Here is a 24,665-nt window from a genome sequence, read left to right as displayed (position 1 = left end):
TGCGTAGATGCGATCAAAGCGTTTTGTTTTCTTGATGGTATTACAGAGACCGTTTGTGGAAAATAATCACAGATGAAGAAGGAAATCTTTCTAATTGTGCACTGACGTTTTAAAGGAGGAGTTTAATGTAAAATAAACTTTTTTTGAGCTTTAGATCATGTTATGATGTTATTCTATCCTCTAAAAACAGACTGATTCTTTCATGCATGTTTGAGAAATCTCCATGGCAACCATTCAGGTGTGCCTATACGCCTGCTCTCCCTCCCTGACGCCTTCTCCACTCGGCTCCTTCAGACTAGCAGCAGCAGCAATTAGCAAACACCTGGAGGAAGTGCGAACCTGGAGCTACTTCTCAGTGAAACACTCCCAATAACGGCTGTAAATGGCATCATGGAGGAGCATTGTTGTAATGACATACTGAAGGCGGAGTGTCACAAAGAGCAGGAGCTTCTTAAAGAGACAGAGGCCCAATTTCTAAGTGTCATATTATGGCATCAAATTTCTTTTAAGTCACATTTGATATACACAGAAACTGAAGGTGACACAGTTACTGGATTGTGTTAGAAAATGCCGGGGAAATACAGGATACTGCCCCTTTAAACTCAGACAGTAATTAACACCAGTTTAGCTCTCGAACTGGTTTGGTGGTGGTAGAATATACCAACTGCCAGAACTGCTCCACTTAGAAAAACTTAACTTTTCATTGAACTTTTCATTCACTGAATGCTTTTTATTACAGTTAAGATACTGACTGCTCAGGGCTATCTCGCACAACCCCGCTTGAAGGAAAGTTGAAATTTTCATCATGGGAAACAAAAGAAAAACGTCCTAAAAGTGTCTCTTAATCTTTTAAGTTAGATGTTCTGTGTGTTTTATTTTTTAAATAATATTTTGTGATTTCTTTAACTAGGACAAAATGTTTCCCTTTCTCAGGAACAAACTTTGTTTGTTGGTCATCCTGTGAAACAGGAGATGATGAAGATGAAGGAAGGTGATAAGAAGAGATAAATGGAGGCTGGGCAGTAAGAGGAGGATAATGATGCTGCAGAGAATACGTTTATTTAATTATACATGAATAATTATCTCATTATTCTTATTAATAGTCAAAGACATTGAGACGAGAGGAAGCATCAGGTTCAATCAAAGAGATTTGTGTTGTTTCCATAGCGTTGTCATTTCCGGCTGCTGTTGGTTTTTACTGCCTGTTTTCTCATTTCTACCTCTCCCTCTGCTCTCTGTTCCCCTCCAGATCTCAGAGATCTACGTCTGCGGCGAATCCGCTGACCTCACAGCCAAAGAGAAGCTGCTGCTATGGAGCCAGCAGGCCACCGAGGGCTACCCCGGCCTCCGCTGCACCAACTTCAGCTCGGCGTGGAGCGACGGCCGCATGTTCAACGCGCTGCTGCACAGATACAGGTCAGGGCCGCCGCCGGCGGAGCGGCGCTGCGTTTTTAGGCAGACGGACACCAACGTGCTGCCTCTGTATGTGTGTGTTTGCTTTTGCAGGCCGGACCTCATCAACATGGAGGCCGTGACCCGGCAGAGCAACCGGGAGAACCTGGAGCAGGCCTTCGAGATCGCTGAGTCACTGGGCGTGACCAGGCTGCTGGACGCCGAGGGTGAGGCTGCGGATCGGAACCGCTCTTCTGTTAACATGACACATTTCCCTGAAAGCAGCCAGACTTACTGGAGATAGTTTGAAGTGCTCTTAGTTAATTGTTCTCACATTTTCTCTGACAGTCTTTTTTTGCCCTTTTTCTGCCATTTATTGAGGAAACCTGCTTTTAATTTCCTTTCCTTACTGAATCATTGGATGGATGGGTTTTAATGACGGTTTTAAGCTGCGTTTCAGTTACAAATATGTTGAGAAAACACACTTTTGCAATTGCAGTGTTTCCATTAAATAAGAAACTAAATTAAAATCCCACGTTAATAAGTTTGTTCAGGAGAAAAGTAATTAAAAACCATGGTGCGCCATCGTCACCCGACCACTTCCTGTCGTCTTTTTCATTTTTTACGCAAGTAGTAACACTCGATTGTTGATCATGTGACTTATGTGATTTTGTGAAATAAAATTATTTTGATACTGCCAGAAAAACCACAATCCTAGTGCAAAAACTTCATATCACAAAGCGTGAGCTTTTTAAAAATGTACGTGTTTCGGTTTAGCTAAAAGATTTTTGTAACTCCAATTTGTGTGAACAATGGAAATGAAGCTAATGTTGCTCATGTGGAGCTTTAGGACATTAATTGCCTCTTTGGTGAAATTAAAATGTTAATTACCACCTACCAGATCCGATTAGCTTATATTATGCAGGGCTGACAGTTATTGATTATTCTGACGATTAATCAGTTAATTGTAAAAAAACAAAAAACATGGTACTTTCAGCAGATCTTCAATTAACCACTTAATCATCTTGTACAATACTAGAAATACATAAGAAAATACCAATAAGAAATTCAAGTCCTTTATTAAAAAGGAAAATAAAAATGTGCTACCTAAAATGCAATGGCAGCGTTCCTGATCGTTTGTAGTGGAGGATTCATCTGCAGCTACATGAATCTGAAAAGATCTGCCTGATTTATTAACACATTGCAGGGTTGAACTGTTTCACTTTTTCTTTTAACCAGTTCATTATCGGATAGCAAAAGGTGGTTTATAGTAGAAGTTTTTAACATGCTTTATGGTAGATGTTCTTAAAACAGAATTTGAACCGGATGAATCTAAAACTATTACTTGGGAAGTTCTAGGTCGAACGAAGTAGATTTTTCATTTTTAACTTCATTTATTTTTGTACAGTTTTGGCTTAGTTGCTGCTCTGAATATGTTATTCTTTCAGCAAATGGCCTTTTTTGATTCTGTATACTGTAGTTAACAATTAATAGATTACTAAATTAGTTGAGTTATTTTAATAATCGATTAGCCGTAATTAAATTGATTAATGGTTCCACGGGTTTAATGTTTCTCCTCTCTGATTTCCTCAGATGTGGACGTTCCGTCTCCAGATGAGAAGTCCGTCATCACTTACGTCTCCTCCATTTACGACGCTTTCCCTAAAATCCCAGAGGGAGGAGAAGGCATCGCCGCGCAGGTGTGACCCGATTGCTGCTTATTTCCATTTTAAAGATAATTTAGATTTTCTGCTGTCCTTTAATATGCTCAGTGAAAGTTTCCTTCCTTTTCCACTGAACTGTTTCCTCCTGGTCACCAGGAAGTGGACCAGCGCTGGTCGGAGTACCAGTCTAGGTTCTCGTCTCTGCTCCAGTGGAACCGGCAGCATACGGCCCTCATGGCCAAGAAGAACTTCCCACAGAACCCAGTAGAACTCAAGGTGAATATCTTCTTCATTTTAAAACACTTTTAGACCAAACATTAATCCCAAATTAATCTTATATCTAACTGATTCCGGTTAATTGCTTTGGTGTGAAGTTTGTTGTAACAAAAACTAAAGCTGGGCGATTAATTGATTTGATCAAATATTAAGATAATTGATGATTAATTGATTTCATTGAATTTTAAGTAAGTTGATCATTAATTTTATCTAATGTTGATGATTAATTGTTTTTATTGAATGTTAAGTTTATGATTAGTTGATATTATTGATTAATCAAATTTCAGTGATGTCAGCATGCCCACGGCGGCCATCTTGTTTGAAAAACGTTTTTAAAGCTTTTTTTTCTCTGGACTTGAAATTCAAGTTAACTGTACGACAAAATATTAGGGTCAGACTGATTTATTTAAAAAAATAAAATAATGTTACAAGAATACAGTTGAAATAATATGAGAATAAAGTTACAATGTTAGAATAAAGTAGTAATTTATTGGAAAAATAATCATACAAGCTTTTTTGTCATTAAATTGCTTTTTCTAGTAATTTTATGAGTCTGTTGTGGTAAAATCGTGTCTTTATTCTGATAATATTGTGACTATATTCTCATAGTTAAATATAAATAACTGTAGCCTGGCCCGGAAGAGCTGATTGAAGTAAAAGCCACATTTTGAAAATATTTTCTGCTATTTGTAATTCATTTTTAAGAAAATAAAGCAGGAAAAAAAAAACTACCAGAAGCCCTGAGGAGCAACCTGCTGACATATTTGTTATAAATGAGGCGTGCATGAAGTTATTGAAGCCTGTTTGTTTCTGAAGCTCCATCACAGACTGTAAAGGAGACTGGTTTTGAGTCGCAGCGTCCATTAACACTCCGTTCCTCCTGCAGGCACTTTATAACGAGTACATCCATTTCAAGGAGACGGAGATCCCCAGCAAGGAGACGGAGAAGTCTCACATCGAGCATCTCTACAAGCTGCTGGAGGTGAGCGCCGTGTGCATGACGCCGCGTTGGTTCTCGGAGCAAACCCTGCAGAACACAAACACATGATGACTGAAGAATAAAAGCTCCCCCTGTGTTCCCGCTCAGCTGATTCTACCGCAGAGCAAGACTTATGATGCGTTAACCGTTCCCGTTTCCAGGTTTGGATCGAGTTCGGCCGGATTAAGCTTCCTCCGGGCCTCCATCCCAACGATCTGGAGGAGGAGTGGGGCAAACTGATCCTGGAGATGCTGGAGCGGGAGAAGGCCCTGAGGCCAGCCGTGGAGAGGTGCAGAAACACAGACAGTCTCTTTGTCGTTGAGGTTTGATTTCACAGGAGTTCCTAATGAACCTGTGTGCTTTCAGAGTGGAGCTGCTGCTGCAGCGAGCCAATAAGATCCAGAACACGGCCGTGGACTGTGAGGAGAAACTCACCCTGGCTAAGAACACGCTGCAGGCTGTGAGTTCACCTGCACTTATTTAACAGATTTTAGGGCTCCCAGCTGGATGTCGGGTAAACACAGTCGAACGCCATCTGGAACATCAAATATTTACTCACCGCTTTCCTGTTTCCTGCAAAAATTCCAAGTTTATCCTGGAAACTGAAACACTCTTAATAATTACTGCTTCTTATTTGTTTTACAACAGAAAGCAGATTTTAAAAATCATCATAATTAGCAATAAACCACTTTGATCATTTTAGTTTTTTAACTAGGAAAAAAAGTAAAAAGAATAATTTAATGAAAGAAAATTTGAAAACTAAAAACATTTAAAAATAATAAAAAGCAAAAAGGAGCTACTTTTTCCTGGCATCTGGCATCGAGTTTGCTGCATAAGGGAAGAAACTGAAGCGCCTGTCACCTGGTTTCAGGACGCGTCCCGGGCCGAGAGCGGCGAGGCGGTGCAGTGCGAGGGAGAAATGGCGTGTTACCTGCAGGACTGCGAGGCGCTGATCCGGCAAATCGAGCAGGATCTGAAAATCCTACGAGAGGAAAAGTACTACCAGGTGGACCAGCTGGCCTTCAGGTGAGAATTCATCTAGTAAAATGGATCGAGAACGTTCAGCTAATTCTGTTAGCAAGTCTCAACATACGGAGGAAAAAAACTCAAGTCTAGGTTAAAAAACTTTGCTGACTGATAAACTTTGGTTCAAAAAAGTCTCATCAATCAATGAAATATTTTTCTAAACAATTAAGAAAAATGTGCGTCACACGACATTCAGACCTGAACCTTCAAAGAAACATAAAGACAGTTATAAAGTTGGCCTTCTATCACCTGAAGAACATTTCCAGGGTTAAATGGGAATGTTCTCTCAATTTATTCATTCATTTTGAAATGCCTAGAATCTCTCAAACTTTGCTATATATGCATATATAAACAGCAAAGCATTAATCTGAAAAATTCAGCGCATAATTGCACAACGCAGATTAATTAAACTAAAATGGAGGGTTACCTAGTTCACACCAGCACTAGTTTTTACTAACTGTAAGTAAAAGGAAACTTGCCTGGTTTGAATCCCTTTATTCTTTTCATGTTGACTCGTCCTGCACGGTAAATTAATTCTGCCTCCTATATAAAACACTGTTTGACCTTTTTGTGACCTTTCCAGAAGTTATGAAATTCAGAAAAAAACACCGACAGACAGTTGGGCGGAGTTAAATCAGACTCAAACCTTCAGAGCTTCTGTTTTTACAGGAAACACAGAAACATAAAATAAATAACACTCCGCTTTCCGTTAATACTGACTTTATTTCCTGATTTCTGCAGAGTTAACTGCCTTCAGGAGGAGCTGGTCTCGCTCCGGCTGCAGTGCTCCAGCGTCTACCGGAAGGGCCACTTCTCTCAGTCCCTGGGGCCCACCGGCACGGAGCCGCCCTGGCAGAGAGCCACAGACGGAGGCCTCTCTCTGGGTCAGACCCTGCTGGGAGCCGTGGGCGCCATGGGGGCGGTTGGAGCCGCTCTCCTGCGGCGACCGATTGCGCGCTCCCAGCTGGTGGCCATGTCGTCATCAGAGGACGAAGGAAGCCTGAGGTTCATCTACGAGCTGCTGGGATGGGTGGAGGAGACGCAGGTCAGCCTCTACCTGCCTAACACAGATTATTTTAAACATAACCTGGATCTGTGGATCTCTTCCTGGTTTGATGATAATTTTAGGTTCTTTACATCCTACAAAACTCTCATATTTTCAGGAGGTAAATGGAGCTTCTCTCCACTTTTACCCATAAAGTCTTCTCTGTTGAGCATGTTGTAGATTTAAAAACTATAAAACCTTTTTCTTTGTTTTGTTGTATCTTCAGCTCTGTGTCTCGTCCACTTTTCACTGCAAAAACAGAAAAACCTACCAAGTATTTCTGGTCTGCAGATATCTTAGTATACAAATGTATAATTTTGTAAATAAAAAGACAATGACAGATAAGTAAAGTAATCTGCCATTGGGACTAATATTTTTATTAATTAGCATTAAAAATAGTCACATGGTTCAAATTGTGTTAAAGAGAATCCATTGATCACCTTAGTCAGCTTATAAAAATAATCAAGCATCAGTAAACTGAACTTTTCACATGTTGATATTTGTAGTTTTATGTTTAGCTGCATGCTTTGCTGCAAATGATAAAACATTCAGTAAAGGCATGATGTTCTTGCATTTTATGCAATAAAATTCTTAATTTTTTTATTAAAAAAATTAATTGAACTGTTTATTTGCATCTCTCAACATATTTCTAATATATAAAAAGGTTTGATTGGTTAAATGAAAAATCTGCACAATGTTTTTAAATTTTTTTATCTGATAAATTTCGAAAAATAATTTCTAAAATAATCGTTAGCTGCAGCCCTACTCTGGTTGCTATGTTGATTCCCTCCTACTAGAAAGAAACATAAAAACACTTAAAGTCTTAAACAAACTGACTTTTTGCTCAATCTTGACTTTCTATAGAAAATCGTTTTGAGCTGTCAGCGACAGAACCTTCTCACGTCTGAATATAAATCTTTTGTATTTTATGTTGGAGATGTGACCTTTAACATCCACAAAACGCCAAATTCTGCAGATAAACTCTTTATGTGTCATTGTGTGTTTTAGGAGCTGCTGGAGGGAGCAGAATGGGGCGCAGACCTCCCCTCTGTGGAGAACAACCTGCAGGAGCACAACACCATCCACACGGCTGTGGAGGAGCTGCTGAGCAGCCTGCAGGAGGCGCGCAGCTACGAGGTGCACATGCAGCCCCACAGGACCAGTTTTTATTTTTATTAAACAATACAGTTGATAATCAAGATTTTGTTCATCTCCATTTAGGCTAAGGTATCTCCAAACTATAAAGGCAGCTACTCAGAAACTCTGGCCAAACTGGAGTACCAGTACTGCAAGCTACTGGTGAGTGTTTCCCAGTTAATCCCATTAAAGCATGACAACAAATTCTCCATCTGCTCTATGTGCTTTCCATCTTTTTCCCCCCTTTTTTCTAGTTAAATGTTTGTTTCTGCAGTTCTGTTGCATCTAAAAGCTTCCAGCGATGCTGAAGTAACTGCTTTGGAGTTTTAAATGTTCAGTTTTGTACATTTTAAAGCTTTACAACACAAGACATTTTTACATCAATGGATTTTGTTTTAGCAGGAGTAGTACGCCCCTTTTTATCATGAATGTCTGACTGACAATTTACACCACAAAATCACAAGATTTTACCAAGTATTTTTCTCTAATTTCTGCTGAATTATGTTGGTACTCTTGGAATAAGGCAAAACTAACTTTCAAGTAAATATAGGATCTTGTTTTAAATCTGTAATTCCTTTTAATTTGTAGAAAAATGTCTTGTTTTTTGTGAAATACAAGAGTAGGATAAAAAAAATTCAATGTTAAGGAGTTATTTACTTAAACAAGTTCCTATTTTTTGCTGAAAAGTTACTTGTAAGTTAGTTTGTCTTATTTCAGCTGTATTAAGATATTTGCACCAGAAACTAGACAAAAACTACTTTGTATTTCATCTTCGACTGGCTTTAAAATCCTCTGTTTCATCCCAACCAGCAGCTTGACCAAACAATGAGAGGAAGTGTTGTTGTGTGTCTGATGGGGGATGTTTGTGTGGTTTCCATAGGAACATTCGTCATGCCGCCTGCAGAGCCTGGAGAGTTTGCACGCGTTCGTGTCCCGCTGCACCGAGGAGCTGATCTGGCTCAACGAGCGCGAGGAAGAGGAGATCTCCTTCGACTGGAGCGACGCCAACGCCAACATGAGCGCCAAGCGGGAGCTGTACGAGGTGAGGGACGGAGGCCAAAGTTCCCCACTGTAAACACTAAACGTAAACACACCCTGATGTTAACCCTCTGGTTCTGGTTCTGGTTCTGGTTGCAGGAGTTGAGGTTGGAATTGGCAGAGAAACAGGATGTGATGCGTTCCATCCAGGAAACGGCTGGCCAGCTCTGTCAGGAAAACCATCCGGCCAAACAGACTGTGGAGGTAAACTTTACAGATTTACATCAGGTTGGTTCTTTGCTGCTGAAGAGAAGTGGGCGGGGCTTCTGTGTCATTGAGCTGGAAGCTCCGCCCACCACATTCAGCAGCTTTCAGATATTGAGAAAATTCATTCTTCTCAATGTCTTCCTTCCTTTCATCCTATTTTCCATTTTTATCCTCCATTTTTTCTGTTCATGTCTGTGCAGCTTGAATTCATGTTTGGTTTTCTGTTTGCCTTCAGCACCGGATCACAATAAGGTCCAGCTTAACGGTGTTTGGCAAGTTTTTAAACTTAGTTGCATTTAAAATAGTACAAAGAGAGCACTTCTTGACTTATCCGTGTTTTCCATCTCCTTTTTATTTTGTTTATTTGTTTACAGCGCAATAAATAAACAATAGAGTTGGTTTTGTTTTCCAATTACCAGTAAAAAATTTAATAGAGCAAAAAAAGCCAAACACTTATTTAATCTTTTAGGGAATATCTTAAAATGCTCATTTTTTGTTTTTGTTGTCAGAAAATTATCTAAAACTTTTTTAAGCTTTAAGGTTATTTAAAATGAACATTTCTTTTGCTTTGATTTGCTTCTGTGGAATAAATTAAATTGTGAAGTTACAATTTTTATTATGTGATTATAAAATAAATTTCATTAAAAAAGGAAAATAAAAGCAAAGTTTTCTGTGTTTCCAGGCCTACAGTGCAGCCCTGCAGACGCAGTGGCAGTGGGTGGAGCAGCTGTGTGTTTGTGTTGAGCAGCATCTCAAAGACAACACTGCCTACTTCCAGGTGAGCTTAAGGTTCTGCTTACGCTACTGGAACGTTTAAAACTGGATAAAACCACTGCAGTTCTGATTAAACTGGTGTAAACGCAATTCAACTATTTTAAACCAGATAAAACTAGTTTAACTGGATAAAACCAGTTTAAACCAGATAGAACCAGTTTTACGGCCAGGTAACACTGGACAGAACCAGTTTAAACCGGATAAAACTAGTTTAGATAAAACCATCTGGTTTAAACTGGATAAAACCAGTTTAAACTGGATTTTTCTCTGCAGGTTGTTAATATCTGGTGTTTGTGCGTTTTCTTCCAGTACATGAGCGACGCCAGGGAATGCGAGTCGTACCTGCGGCAGCTTCAGGAGACGATAAAGAGACAGTACACCTGCGACAAGAACAGCCGGCTGAGCAAACTGGAGGACCTGCTGCAGGACTCCATGGTAACCAGACGTCCAATCAGAAAGCTTTAGCTCAGTCACTAGCCTGAATCAAGCCACGCCCACATCTGTCCAGCCAGCCAGCCATCCGTCTGTCCATCCATTTTTTCATTTTCTGAATTCTTTGCATTTTTCCATTCTTCCATCTGCAGTCTGAACTTTGACTAGGCCATTGCAGCCTCTTGCTTCTTTTCTCCCACCAGTGGGAGTTGTTTTGGTTTTCTGATAACATGATCCTGTGATTCATGTCCATCTGTCCGTCATCCCAGATGTTTTGTCCTTCACTCAGATGCCGCTCTGCAGACCTCAGCCCTGCTGCCATCTTGATTTTAGATCCACAAGGTTTTTTTCCTCCAACCCCTACATATTAGTTTTTTCCTATTCTTCCTGTCAAGAATCAAACCGTTAACCTGCTAATTGAGGCCTACTGTATAGATCCTCCTATAAGTCCTCAGCTGGAGGTCATATTGGGGTTTGACCTTCAATTTTTTCTGTTTCCTGTTGATGGCGTTTCCAGCTCGATGTTTCTCCCAGGAGCCGTTGTACCTGTTCACCTCAGAATGTCACACCTCATTCTTTGTATTCCAGAAATTCAGCTCGTCCGTGTTGGTTCAGGTTTAAATCACCAGCTGACCTGCTGCTGTTCGCCTAACAGTGGCGCCTCGTCTCTCAGTGGGAAATTCATCTCTGAGGCGTAATGTAAAAACTCATCAGCACAGACCTGCTAGCTGCCTCCCTGTTGTTTCTCCATCATGAATCTTTGATGACACTCTTTTCTCTGGACCAGATGATGATGAGGAGGTGTAGCGCCGGCTGTCAGGGCAAAGAGCCCTCCAGTTAAATGTTTAATGTTTATCGGCCAAGTTGGAAAGGTCCGCTCGGGTCCAGAGGCTTGGACAACGCTGGTCTTTTTGCTGCTTCTCCACGTTCTTGCGTCTCTTTAAAGTTGCAGCTCAGTCCCTTCAATTATTAAGGCTAAAAAGTTTTCTTAGATGGCATCAGCATCTCCATATCCATAAATCATAGCAAGACCTGCTATGATTTATGGATATGGAGACATTGGTGCTGTCTAAGCAGACAGGATTCAGATTTCAGTATATATATTACTGGATTAGACAGCACCTGTTAGCCGCTATAGCTAGTGACGCACCTGAAGGCATCATGTCCTCAGAATCAGACTGTTCCAACGTGGTCAGCTGGTTTTAATGCTGTACAACGGCTGCTGGAAATGACAAGAGTTTGTTGTTGACTCACCATCCAGAAGGCACTGCTACATTCTTGTTTGTTGTGCAGGAGGCTCCACTTCTGCTTTTCAAAGATGTATGGTTGTTTAATTGCGCATCTGTTTGTAGCCATTTTCACGTGCGAGTGCAAACGTTGAGTTGAGCAGCTTATTTGAATTTAAAGTGACGCTCTAACACGACTAATTCTGAACTGAACAGACTAAAATCTGATTATCTAAGAATGAGTAAAAAATGTAATGAACAAGTTTTGTTTAGACCACAGACTTAACTAACCTGTTAGAGGAAGTGTAATAGGTCACCAGTTGAGTTATGACCCTCTGCTGTTCCTGTAGGAGGAGAAGGAGCAGCTGATTGAGTACCGCAGTACGGTGGCCGGCCTGGTGGGTCGGGCCAAGACGGTGGTCCAGCTGCGGCCCCGCAGTGCGGAGAGTCCACTGGGTGGCGCCACACCCATCAGAGCCATCTGCGACTACAAACAAATCGAGGTATGGCACCCGAGCCTGACCTGTTTCTCACCTCTGACCTTCATCAATGGTCACCTTTCCCTGGAAATGCCTCCAAGTTTCCTTCTCAGTGCAGCGAGGGTTCGCTTGGAGAAATGTGACGGAAATGTTTATCAGGAGAAAAATATCTCCTGTTAATCTCCTCACTTTTCTCAAGCAGGTCAGAGAAAGTGAGTCGAGCATCAAAGAAAACCCAAGCAGTATAAAAGAAGAGGATTAAAAAGATCTGACAAGATGGAGGAAATAAGGTCGTTGTTGTTCCATTCATTTAAATATCAAGAATTGGTTCAATTATTAAACTAGTCAGGAAAATAAGTGCCACAATCTATTAAATTTACACGGCTTTTGATAAATCCTTTTATAATAAAATCAGTAATGCATTAATTAATTAAATCTGAAATTATCTTAATGTGAAATAATTTACAGAATAAAAAAATTAAATGTGGAAGTCCTTAATAAAATTAATTTCAATGCTTTAGTAGGTAATAAATAATTTTATATACCTGTATTGGAGTGTATTGTACGTTTATTAACAGTGACAATGTGGCCAATCTGCAGGTAAACTGCGGCCCAGTTTAACCAATCAGACGTTGGTCTATTTGAGTCAAATTCCCAGTTTAAGTTATTCCTGATGGACTGCAGCTCAGGAAATATCAAATAAATATAAAATATTGAAACCTTTTTAATATTATTTTAGCATCTTGAAATCAAGAGGATTAGGGTCACTAATAAATAAATAAATACAATTTTGACTTTAACCTGATTTAATTCTAATTGTGAGCCAAAAATCCAAATAAATAACCAGACGTTCTGTCAGCTATGTTGTTAGTTATGTAATTATTTTCATAAACTGTTTCTTCCTTGCAGTAAGAATTTGTAAACCTGCATTTTATTCACACTGTCCCAAATTTATTTAAACGATTCTGAGAAAAAGTCAGAATTCTTATTTTTTTCAGCTCCAACATTTAATCAGAAACCGATCAGGATCCAGAAAGTTTTCCTGTTGAAATGTAGAAAATAACCCAGAGGATGTTTTGGGTTCAGAGGAGATGAAGAATCCGTCCTGCTGGTTCTGACGGACCGTTAGCTTGGCCGTCTTCAGGGAGTCTAAAAGCATATTAATCTAAATGTGTCCCAAGCAGGATCCCATAGCTTCTCAGCAGCGCCCCCTGGATGTCCGGCTGCTATGTTTAGCGGCAGGTTCTGCCGGGTCGGTGTGTTTGAACACCGGAGCTTCCAGTTTGGGTTTGGGGTTCGGTTCAAAGTGTCACAGAGGCTCTGGAGAGTCGAGCACCACAGTAATCTTTCTCTGCTTCGCTTTTTCTCTCCACCCCCCCCCCCCCCCCCCCCCCCGCCCCCCACCTCTTCCTCCTCCTCTTCCTCTTCCTCTTCCTCTTCCTCCTCCTCTCGTCTGTCGGTCGGCCTGACAAGACAAACGTTCAGGTATAGCTGCCTCTCTTCTCCTTCTCTAACCTCAGATTCTCACTCCCTCGCTTCCTTATCAGCTGATTTAAGACTTTTTAACACAATTATCTAAGTTTGATTTATTTGCTTATTTACCCATAAAATAAAATCGTTTCTATTTATTATTTTACTTCTGACGTTTCACACAATGAATCCCATAACAGACATGAAACATGAACCTGTAAATGACGAAGCAAAAATATACAAAACAAAAATTTAATGAGATGATTAAATTAAATAAATTAAATAGAACACAAATAAAATGGGGCTTAATATGTTCTGTGCTACTATAATTGTTCTAAGCATTAGAGCATGTATGTTGAGAAATTATCTCAACATTTTGATAAAAATTAGTTTGGAGAACCATAGGCTGCCCCCTCCCCACTATGGAACAGATTTACACTTCCAGGCTCCACAAGAAAGTTTTGGACATTTTAAATGACTCTTCACACCCTGGCCATGGTCTCTTCCAGCTGCTGCCATCAGGCAAGAGATACAGAGCAATAAAAACCAGGACAAATCGCCTAAAAAACAGTTTTTACCCGATGGCAATCATGGCACTAAATTCAAAGGCATAAGAACTTCTGCTCTTGACACCACTTTGTTAAAAATGTAAATTCTGTTGCGACACCTCCAGGCGCTGCAACCATCTTCTGATGTCTATTTATTTCTCATTTTGTACTATTTATTTCTTTATCTTTGTATATTATGTATCTACACATAACCTGCATCTTAACTCGAGTCGAGCAAATCTCAATCTCGTTGTAATCTGTTGATGACAATGACAAATAAATCTTATCTTATCTTTAAAACCAATTTTGTAAAACACATTTTTCCTGCTTGCAACTAACTCCTCATAATACATTTTTTACAGATTAAATAAATTATTGGACTAATCTCTAATAATTTTTTTAGATTGTTTTTATTTGTTTCTGTAGTTGTGATAACCCGACTTACAATAACCTGCAAAGTCAAATCTAAATTAAAATATACATTTTAAAACAACTGTACAATTAAACAATAAAATGTGAAAAGAAAAAAATAATCACATGACAATAACTTGCTACCTTTATGATTAAACATGGATTTAAATATTTGCAGTAAATCTGTGAATATTTCTTCTGGACTCTTTTTATTCAACTTTTGCTTTTTTGCCTTAACTATTAGAACAACTAATAAATATTAGTGCAACCAGAGTAAAGCACACAGAAACAGGCAGGATCTAAATAAAATGCATATAAATTATATATAAACATTCTGATACAAGGTCAATTCCAATGCAGAATATTTACAGAAAATGATTGTTATTGTTTGTCTGACATCAGCTGATAAGAGTCGGAGGCGCTCACTGAACTGAACACATTCAGTCAGAAAACGACGAGCTCTGAATGCATTCCATATACTCCTTGTTTGTGCCGAGCTTTGCATTATTGACGTGTGTGTCTGTGTGCAGGGAAGGGGCGAGAAAGGCAGTTTATTCTAAACTGAAGCTAAATGCTAATCGCTAACAGCTGGGTTTCTGATCAGACTGTCAGGAAAACCCAACGCAGGGTTTGGAGAACGTTTTCTGTTTAAGCTTTGTTGATGCAAAGCCTCTTCGTTTCCGTCCCAGTTCCTCCGATCCCATGATCATTCCAGGATCTCCTGCAGCTTCATGATTTGTTTTCATTTTATGTTCATGATCAGTCTGTTGCTCTTTGCTTTTTTCTTTTTCCTCCTGCTTGATTTGACCCCTAATGTCCCATTCTGTCTCTAATCTCTTTCATTTTCTCAAACTTTCATAATTACCTGCCTTTATTCTAATGTTTCTGTTAATTTTCTCCCATATTTCCACTCCCGCCTCAGATCACCATCAACCGAGGCGAGGAGTGTGTGCTGGAGGACAACTCCCAGCGCACCAAGTGGAAGGTGATCAGCCCGACTGGGAATGAAGCCATGGTTCCCTCTGTGTGCTTCACCGTCCCTCCCCCCAACCAGGAGGCCATCGACACGTCCAGCAGGTCCGACTAAAACTCTACGGCTTTTTTGAAACGTCTAACTTCAATCTGCATCAAACTGATGAACCGCAATTTATCCTGTTATCTGAATAAAAGTCCAGGGGCCGAAACAAAATCAACCCATGGCTGCAAATGGCCCTCAGATCAGAATTGTTACACTAACTTTTCTCTTTAGGTACAGTTTAAATATGCTCGTCACAAGAAACACTTTTAGTCAGTTCAAAGAATAAGAAAGTATTTTTTAGGTAAATTTAAAAAAATGATAAAAACAACAGAGCGGTCTTATTTCTATAGTTAGTTTAAACATGCTGATCACAAGCATCAGATGGATTTTACCAGTTTAAATGTCCTGATTTATAAAGTCCCTAATGAGTAAAAAAATAAAATAAAACAAAAAATAAATAAGACAGAAATAAATCAAAAGAGAATAATTAGGATTTTGTAAGAAACATATTTAATCAGTTTAATAAAATGATTATAAAATAAGGAAAAAGTACAAAGTAAAAAAACTAAATAAATTATATATATACTCAGTTCAGAGAATGAGAAGGTGTGTCCAAACTTTTGGTCTGTACTGTATATATGTATATATATATATATATGACAGTAACTTTTCTGTTTTATTTATGCATCACAAGCATGTAGATGGATTTTACTAATTTATATTAACTACCTTAATTAAAGAAGAAACATCTTTAATGAGTAAAAAAATATATTTTAATTTAAAAAATGAAGAGATAAAACCAAATTAAATAAAATATATTAAAAATTTAAACAAGACAGCATAAATAAAAAATGGATGATGGTAATAAAAAAATTTTTTGGTCAAGATTATATAAAATCATACACAAAATAATACACATCTTTAATCAGTTTTTAAAGAACAATTAAACATTTAAAGGAACTATGTAAAGGGATGACTGCGTGTTCTGAAGCAGCTGAGGGCTTCGGTTGCGTCGCGTCGCGTCGCGCTGACTGTTTCCTGTCACCTCAGGGCGGAGCAGCTCTACCAGAAGGTGATGTCTCTGTGGCATCAGCTGCATGTGAACATGAAGAGTGTGGTGACGTGGCACTACGTCCTCAAAGACATCCGGTCCGTCTCCGGCTGGACTCTGGACTCTGTGAGTCTCACACGACTCCTCAGAAAGTCCCAGGCTTTTAATCTGAAGGTCTCACCTCCGTTCTCCGCCTGTTTCCTGCGTCAGGTTCGCAGTCAGAGTCCGTCGGAGCGGCAGCAGCTGCTGGACCACATGGCATCCCAGCTGGCCGACTTCCTGTCCGACAGCAGGGAGAGCTCGCTGTTCACGGCGGCCGAGAGACGGGAGCTGGAGCGGGACGCTCAGCAGGCACAGCAGCACTGCCAGGACCTGCTGCTCCACATGGAAACAGGTGGGGGCGCCACCGAGCCAAAAGCTTCAGTTTTCATTCACACAGCAGGAAAATACGACACAAAGACGCTTTTTCTGAACGACCCAATCCTGATCTTTTCACCGACATCGTCTTGAGTTTTATTAACACGATATTTAAAAGTAGTCAACGCTCTATGTCTCCTAGCACCATGTTTAATCACTAACAGGAAGTCAAGGTTGTTTGAAGCAATCTGATTGGCCGATTTAGGATAGAATATATTTTATTGATTCCCAAGGGAAAATTGCTTATTTGTTGACAAGTTACTTCATCCAAGGTGTGAAATATGGGTAAATACAAATATAACAATAAGAAATATAATATTTATATAAATAGAATAGAAAAACATAAGTGTGATATGAAGTAATTAAATATGATATATGCATAAATAAAACAATAAGCATGGTCATAATTTCCCCCCAGAATCTATCTTTGCCTGGTGGTCCACCAGTTGCTCCATCGTGTTTTTGTGTTAAAAAATGTTAGACGTTGACAGTTCAGTCAGTGAACGCATCACTTCATAATCCCACCACTCTTAGCTCTGACTACACTTCAGAACAGACTTTGGATTGAATCAGCAGTCGATGCTCCACAAACAGCTGTTGCTGTTAGCTTTGCTTTCCCTGTTTTTCAGCTTCCTTTATCTTTTTATGATTTCATGACCATAATGTCGGCTTCGATTGCTGAATAAACTTTAAAATTAATCCAGAGAGATCCATTATTCTGTAAACAACGCACCTTCTTCTCTTGTGCTTTGGAAAACCTTTCACAGAGAAATCTGATTCCCTTTGGGTTTAATTATTAGCATGAAAGACCAGAAAATCACATTTCAGCCAAACATGTGAGTTGATCATGAGAGCGTAGCCTGTTTGTGACCAGTGTTTCTCTTTCTGCGCAGCGGAGAAAGACGAGTCGGTGTCGCGGTCGTACCTGTCGGAGCTGCAGGACGTCACGCTGCGTCTGGACGAGGCCGAGCGCCGGCTGATGAGAGCCATCGAGACTCCGCCTCCCAGCTGGCTGTCGAGCGCCGGCTTTGACAACACGCTGCAGGTTGCAGAGCAAGAGGTCAGTCTGAGCTCCATCTGCTGGGGGAAAACGGAAACTACACCTGTTAATGTTGTAGAAACTGGATGCCCTTCCTGTGTAGGAAAAATGGATAAAATGTCTAATTGGTTTTATAAATCAGGAATTAAAAAGTTTAAGCTTCAAAAAGAGTTTTTGTAAACATGCTGTTGGGAATGTTTTCCTACAAAGTTAAATTATTTATTTATTTAATTATTATTTATTTAATTTTTTTAGGTGGAATTACTCTAAATTCAGTATTTATTTGAAGAAAATGATGAATAAAATAAGTGTGTAATAAATAAGAAAGTAAATAAGACTTTTAAAGCTCCTGTATGTAACTTTTATAAAAGTTATTTTTTACATATTTGTTGAAACTATCACCATGTGGTGATACTTTATGAGACAGATAATCTGTCAAAAAAATTAGCTTCTGATCTTCTCCCAGTGCTAACTGGAAACAACCAATCAAAGCCAGGAGGCGGGTCTTAGCGGTGTCAATCACAATATGATCTGGCGCTGCTTGTTGCTCTCTGCTCTGCTAGCATAACATGTTGTGAACGTCAAGGCTAGTTAGCATAGCAACCAATGACGGCAAATAAACATATTTCCTGTAGAGGTAAGTTGTTTCATTGTCATTAGCATATTTAGCAGCGAATTTATAAGGTTGATTGACAGCGCTAAGCCTCTCCCCTTTGTTTTGATTGGTTGTTTTATTGCATTTCCTCAGCAATTCTTGGAGAACGTAGAAGAGATTGATTTTTTCACAGTTTTACAACAAAACCTTTTCCTTTATTCTGCAGCTTTAAGAGAGAGAAAACTGAAATAAAACGTTTATTTTCCTGTTTTTTCCAGAAGCTGCAGTCTGAACTGGACTCGCTGCGCTGCGGTCTGGGCGACGTTTCGCGGCGCTGCGTCCGGTTCTTCGAGGAGAAGCCGTCGTCCTCCAGCGTTCCTGTCCTGCGCTCGCAGCTCAGTCAGGCCGTGGAGAGAACCGACAGGCTGCACAACCTGTCGGCGCTCTACCTGGAGAAGTTAGTGAACCTTTTTATTCACTCACCACACAGGGGAACGTTTTGCTTCCTTATTATTTGAAATGTTTTTTAATTTTTCACCTGTTCAGGTTAAAAACGGTCGACGTTTTGACGCGGAGCCTGGATGAAGCGGAGAGCCAGGTCAGGAAGTACGAGAACAGACTGAGCGAGGAGGACATCGTTCCCGCCGATACCGGCGCCATCCAGAACCTCAGAGACCAGCTGGAGGTAAAAACTGATTCAGACGCTTCACAGCTGCAGCTAACGATTATTTTACCTATTAATTCATTCTGCACATTTTTTATACAATATTAGAAATGCATTAAAAGATGCAAATAAATAATTCACTTCCTTTTTTAAATAAAAAATAAATATTTGATTGTTTAAAATACAATAATATTAACTTAACATTGCATCATTTGTAGCAAACGATGAATTTGAATCTTTCTAACATCAACATGTGAAAAGCTCAGCGCCCCCTGCTGGACGTAACATTATTTTTTGCATTAACTGATTAATAATTGGAAGCAAAACAAGCTAAATATGAGATTTTTTCTGAACCGGATGAAGCTAAAACATATTTACAGACAAAGGAGGTTTTATTTGTATCCTAAATGCAAAGTGTAAATATTTTTTGTACAGTTTTGGCTTAATTACTGATCTAAATGTGTTGTTATTTAAGCAAATGATGTTTTTTGAGTCTGCATACTCCAATTAACAATCGATTATTAAATTAGTTGACTATTATTTCAATAATCGATTAATCATGTTTAATCAGATTAATTGTTTCTGCCTTTTCTACTGTAAACCAGTTTACAGTCATTTTTACTTTCAGGAGTTTATCTTATCACATCCATTGATATTTTTAGTTTTTTATCGTCAGGAAAAAGCTAGTTGACTCTAATGTTGAACATTTATCATAAAGTTGAACCTTTATCATGAAATTTTGACTTATCATTAGAAGAACTGTCCTAATCTTGCAATTTTCTAAACAATTTGTTCAATGAGAGTATGAACAGATATTGATACATTCGCAAATATCACACTCAAAAATCACCTTTTGATGTGACTTGTGTCTTAAAGAAGCATATAACCAATGGGAATGTTTTTCAGGAGCAATATTTGTGTTTGTGGGGTTCATGAAGTTACCTAAAAAATTGTAATAAATAGTTATTTTGTTACTTTTATTATTATCATGCTAGTACTACAAAATGTCGTGTTAAGACTTCAAGTCCGTTATTTCAATAATCGATTGATCCGATTAATCGTTTCAGCCCTGACGCGTATTTATTACGTCGCAGTTGATTGTCATCGTTTTGTGGTTTTTTAGCGGTGGCAGGCGGAGCTTTCAGAACAAGAGGAGACCTTCCAGGCCCTGCAGGTCCAGCTGGGCCGGGCCAAGGAGGCGGGAGCCGAGCTCGGGAAGCTGCATGTGGACCGCAGCCCTGAGCTGGAGCGCTACCAGGAGAGAGCCAATCAGATGGCAGAGAGGTGGAGCGGCGTCAAGCAGCAAACGGAGACACGGTAGGCTGCTGCCAAGGTTTCCTTCTGCTGGGTTCAAAATAATATGTTTATGATTCCTACTGGCTCAGTGACTTATATTCTATACATTAAACAAAATTATTTAAAATGGGGAATTTTTTGTTAAATTGGTGCTTTGTTTGGTGAGTGAGACATTTCAAAACATTAAATTTCATCATATTTTAGTTTCCTGTCCCTTGCGTAGAATATTATAACAAGACATTACTAATAGAAATAATAAATATATTGTAAAGAAGTGAAGTTATCTTTTTTTAGTTAATTTGTATTGTTTTTGTCTCCAAAGTGATATAAAAGTTTGAAAACGTTCCTTGAAACTGCGTGATTTTTACCGTAGGAACTTCTCTATTGTTTGTACCTGCAGGTGGTCGGACCTGGAGGTTCTGGGCTCGGCGCTGCAGCAGTACAGGCAGAACCACTCGGCTCTGATCCGGTGGATCGAAGAGACGACGGAGAGGCAGGAGAGAGCCCAGGCCGGACAGACGGACAGCAGGGCGCTGTCGGAGCAGCTGGCCCAGCAGACGGTCCGTTCACCTCGCCTCGGAGCGCCGCCGGGGCACCGCCGGGCCGTCAGCTAACCGTTGTTATGGTTACTCGTGTTTTCAGGCGCTGGTGGCTGAAATCGAGCAGAACCAGACCAAACTAGACGAGTGCCAGACTTACTCCAAACAGTACTGCACCTCCGTCAAGGTGAGAGTCCGTCCGTCCGTCCGATGAGCCTGTTTTACATGTCAGTAAATTCCCATGATGCATTTCTTCTGTAGGATTATGAGCTGCAGCTGATGACCTACAGAGCGTTTGTGGAGTCGATGCATAAATCCCCAGTGAAGAGGAGGAGGATGCACTCTTCGTCTGACACCATCACTCAGGAGGTAACGAGTCGTTCTCGGTACAATCAATACGTATTATTGTATTGATTATATATTGATATTACCTGAAATTTCCCCGGTGAGTCGTTGTTTTCTGGTGAATTTGTTTCCAGTTCATGGATTTGCGGACGCGCTACACGGCGTTGGTGACGCTGACCACCCAGCATGTGAAGTACATCAGTGACGCTCTGAGAAGACTGGAGGAGGAGGAGGTCCGACCCGCTTTTACCCCAGTAACAGCCAATCCCATCCGTTTGCCTCTCATGCTAACACTTCCTCCTCTCTTCCCTCCATCCCTGCAGAAAGAGGTGGAGGAGGAGAAGCAGGCCAGGGTGGGCCAGGTTTCAGAGCTGCTGGGTTGGGTCAAAGGTCTGCGGGGCCGGACCGGCGGCCCCAGCGCCGAGGCCTCGCTGGCGGCTCAGCAGGTAGCTCACGGCTCCGTAGCGGTGAAATGTTGTCTGAAAATGGCTGCTGATCTGATCTTCATGTGTTTCCTCTGAAGGCCATCAGCGAACAGCTGGCGGGGAGGAAGGAGCAGGTGGCCGAGGCCATCCGCAGCACGCAGGGCTTCCTCTGCTCCAAACAGGCCAGCAAGTACGATCACACACCAATAATCAGCTGTAATCACATGATTAAGTAAAATTAGCTCAGTAATTTCCATTCTGATTAGTATTTTTAGTTTACAGACTTCATAATCCTATTTATTTATGTTTCAATTGTTTAGTTTTTATTTCCTATTTTATTTATTGTTTTGGGTTGTTGTGTTTAATTTTGGATGTTGTTTTGTAAAAACTTATCCTCTGGCTACTCTAGTAATTGTATTAGTCATTGTATCCAGGTTTGGAAAGTGGACGAAAAGTTCAGGTGCCTTATTTCTCTACTGTTTAAAACAATTTGAGGGACATTTTTGCTGCTTTGAAATCTCAAAATCATTATTAGGCGATGATTTTCTACCACTGTAGCACAAAAATCTCATTTTAACTGTTTACTTTATATGCAGAAACATTTCTGTAACATTTAGTCCTGCTGTTTTTCCAGGTTGTCCCCGGAGGAGCGCGCTGCAGTGGAGGCTCAGCTGGACGATCTGACCGCCACCTACAACCAGCTTCTGGACAGCTCCACTCAGCAGCTGCAGCAGCTGGAGCAGCAGCTGGCCAGAGAGGAGGAGAGAAAGGTAGATGGGCTAAAAGCGAGACGGAGAGGTTTATGACAGAACCGTGGTCCGGTTAGGACAGATTCAGGAGAAATAACTGAGGTTCTTTTAAAAACACGTGGCTTTGAGTCTCAACACGCTTGCAGGCTAATGTTGAGTTTGTGGGTCGGCGAGCGTCTGTGTGTCAGCATGTTGTGTGTTCACAAAGAAAACATCGCCATTGATTCGGTTTAACAAACATCACAGACGCTGTTCAGACACGAGCAGAGGATTCAAAGCTGAAGAAGAAATTTAAGATCCACCAGGTTTTATCTGGATGACGGAGTCTGAACCGCGTCTCTGCATGGAGTGATCCATCCTCACCTCATGAAAACCCCGCAGTCCTTCCTTTCATCTTCATTTTCACTATCATCATCATCATCATCAGAAAGCAAACACATGCTGAGCTGCTAACATCCAGGGCCTGAGTGGTGCAGCAGTAGATGCTCCAGTCATGATAGCGGTAAAACACTGCAAAAACACAAAATCCTACCTAGTAGTCTAGTTCAAGTATCTTAGTACACTTGCAATAAGACAAAACTAACTTGCAAGTAACTTTTCAGCAAGAAATACGAGATTATTTTGAGCTTATATTGATTAAAAAGAGCTAGTTGCTGGCAGGTTAGTTCACTTATAAGTAAGTATAGTGGCAGTATAAACTACCTTTATATTTTAAAAAGTAGTTTGTAAAGTTAAACAAACTACATTTTTAGTTTTGAAAAACTAGAAAAGTTATCAAATGTTTGATGAAAACCGTAAAAACTACTTTATACTTTTTTCAAAGTATTTTGATAAAAATTACTTTATCAAATTATTATGTTTCTAGTTTTGAAACTAAAAGAAGTTTCTACTAGAAAAGTACTTGTTTACCAGTTTTCTTCAAAACTAGTACTTTTGATAAAAACTATTACTCTTCATCAAAAGTACTTTTTTTTTAGGAAAAACTAGTACTTTTTATCAATATTAAGGAATTATAGACCTAAAACAATCTCATATATCCTTATGAAAAGTAATTTGTAAGTTAGTATTGTCTTTGAAATTTGAAATGTAAAATATTTGCACTACAGACTAGACAAAAATACTTGGTATTATTTTGTTTTTGAAGTGTAAAAGCAGCAGAGTGATGCATCGTTAGAACGTTGATGCATCAGAGTAGAAACAGCTTCACCGTCATTTCTGTTGCTGCGCAGTAGAAAACCTGAAACATAAAGTCAAAGCTTCCCGCTTACATTTATCCGTGTATGTGTTTAAATCTGTTAAAATGTTTGTCTCCTGGTGTTTGTAGTTTGTTGCAGCAGTCATAATCAGTTTGAGAATGTACTTCCTGTTGATTTTTAAGAAAGTTTCTTGAAATTTTTAAGAAATGTTTTAAAAGTCAAAGCTTCCTGCTTATGTTTATCCATGTATGTGTTTAAATCTGTGAAAGTGTTTGTCTCCGGTTGTTGGCATCAATCAAAATCGAATCGAATATGTTGGAGAATTTAGTTCCTGGCTGATTTTGAAGGAAATTTCTTGCAGTGAGTCAGTGCACCTGAAGGCCAGCTGTGCAAAGCACCAACAAAAATACTCACCTCACCATTTGAGCATGTTGTGTCCAGATCACAAGAGTGTGTGTGTGCGTGAGAATGGCATTTTATGTTTCTTCTAATGCATTTTATTAATGTGTGAAACTTTAAACCAGCGTTTGTGCTTGAAACTCACTAACAGCTGCCAGAGGAGAAATGTGGACATCACAAGCCGAGGATCAGAGAGAGAAATGGAAACTGAGGAGAGTTTTTAGGAATAAGTTCAGGGAGCAATCACGGCCAGATGTTTCATAGCTTTATCATACTCCAGGTATCAGTTTAAGCTTAGTGTTTAAAAGATCACAACAATGCAGGGTCATGTCAGTGTGGAGGAGCTAACATGCAGAAAGCTTGTCAGCTGTCGCGCCTCGCGTTGCCGAGCCGCACCGAGACGAGCCCGGACGGTAAGTAGCGCTCGCTTTCTCTCTTACCAGTGCCTGTTAATTTAAACAGCTTTTGTTCTTCCTCTGATTTTATCTCTTCCTTTCTTCTGTACTTTTAAATTTCCACTCTGACTTTAACTTCTCCTCATTGTGGGCTTGAATGTCGCATTAATTATTGTCTTTAAATCCTTAAATCAGATTAATTAAATTCACCCTGATTGTTCAGAAGATGTATCGTTTTTGTAGCCATCAGTAAGCTTATGTCATAAATTCTGGCACTGCTCTTTGTGTGAGAGTGAGTGTTTAAATAAATCATTAAAGTCCAAAATTAATGCACTTCAGGCTCACGATTGGTTATGTGTAAACTCACTCTAGAGCTTTTTCTGCATGTCTTGGTACAGTTTGCTTCTTGCATGCTTGGTGCTCGGTTTAGATT

At 39.9% G+C, this 24,665-nt stretch overlaps 1 protein-coding gene across 18 annotated transcripts in view; it reads left to right on the top strand.

Annotated features, from left to right (window-relative positions):
* macf1a (microtubule actin crosslinking factor 1a) overlaps positions 1-24,665 on the top strand; it is a 215,483-nt gene that overhangs the window by 92,756 nt on the left and 98,062 nt on the right. For 16 of the 18 annotated variants that reach the window (XM_028035332.1, XM_028035335.1, XM_028035334.1 and 13 more), the window contains 31 exons: positions 1,250-1,416; positions 1,507-1,619; positions 2,986-3,092; positions 3,213-3,332; positions 4,219-4,314; positions 4,473-4,600; positions 4,678-4,771; positions 5,183-5,337; positions 6,079-6,382; positions 7,391-7,519; positions 7,604-7,681; positions 8,400-8,561; positions 8,657-8,761; positions 9,447-9,542; positions 9,848-9,973; positions 11,547-11,699; positions 13,149-13,160; positions 15,027-15,181; positions 16,173-16,299; positions 16,384-16,567; positions 17,484-17,650; positions 18,503-18,681; positions 18,771-18,909; positions 20,012-20,205; positions 20,585-20,744; positions 20,827-20,910; positions 20,985-21,092; positions 21,203-21,301; positions 21,392-21,514; positions 21,592-21,683; positions 22,128-22,263. In XM_028035332.1, coding sequence (XP_027891133.1) covers positions 1,250-1,416; positions 1,507-1,619; positions 2,986-3,092; positions 3,213-3,332; positions 4,219-4,314; positions 4,473-4,600; positions 4,678-4,771; positions 5,183-5,337; positions 6,079-6,382; positions 7,391-7,519; positions 7,604-7,681; positions 8,400-8,561; positions 8,657-8,761; positions 9,447-9,542; positions 9,848-9,973; positions 11,547-11,699; positions 13,149-13,160; positions 15,027-15,181; positions 16,173-16,299; positions 16,384-16,567; positions 17,484-17,650; positions 18,503-18,681; positions 18,771-18,909; positions 20,012-20,205; positions 20,585-20,744; positions 20,827-20,910; positions 20,985-21,092; positions 21,203-21,301; positions 21,392-21,514; positions 21,592-21,683; positions 22,128-22,263 — 4,092 coding nt within the window. The remainder of the gene's footprint in view (positions 1-1,249; positions 1,417-1,506; positions 1,620-2,985; positions 3,093-3,212; positions 3,333-4,218; positions 4,315-4,472; positions 4,601-4,677; positions 4,772-5,182; positions 5,338-6,078; positions 6,383-7,390; positions 7,520-7,603; positions 7,682-8,399; positions 8,562-8,656; positions 8,762-9,446; positions 9,543-9,847; positions 9,974-11,546; positions 11,700-13,148; positions 13,161-15,026; positions 15,182-16,172; positions 16,300-16,383; positions 16,568-17,483; positions 17,651-18,502; positions 18,682-18,770; positions 18,910-20,011; positions 20,206-20,584; positions 20,745-20,826; positions 20,911-20,984; positions 21,093-21,202; positions 21,302-21,391; positions 21,515-21,591; positions 21,684-22,127; positions 22,264-24,665) is intronic. The other 2 variants (XM_028035333.1, XM_028035321.1) reach the window with 1 other exon arrangement.

This window comes from Xiphophorus couchianus, chromosome 13, assembly GCF_001444195.1.
Source record: "Xiphophorus couchianus chromosome 13, X_couchianus-1.0, whole genome shotgun sequence".
Lineage (NCBI taxonomy): Eukaryota > Metazoa > Chordata > Actinopteri > Cyprinodontiformes > Poeciliidae > Xiphophorus > Xiphophorus couchianus.
This window is presented reverse-complemented; position numbering and strand designations above follow the sequence as displayed.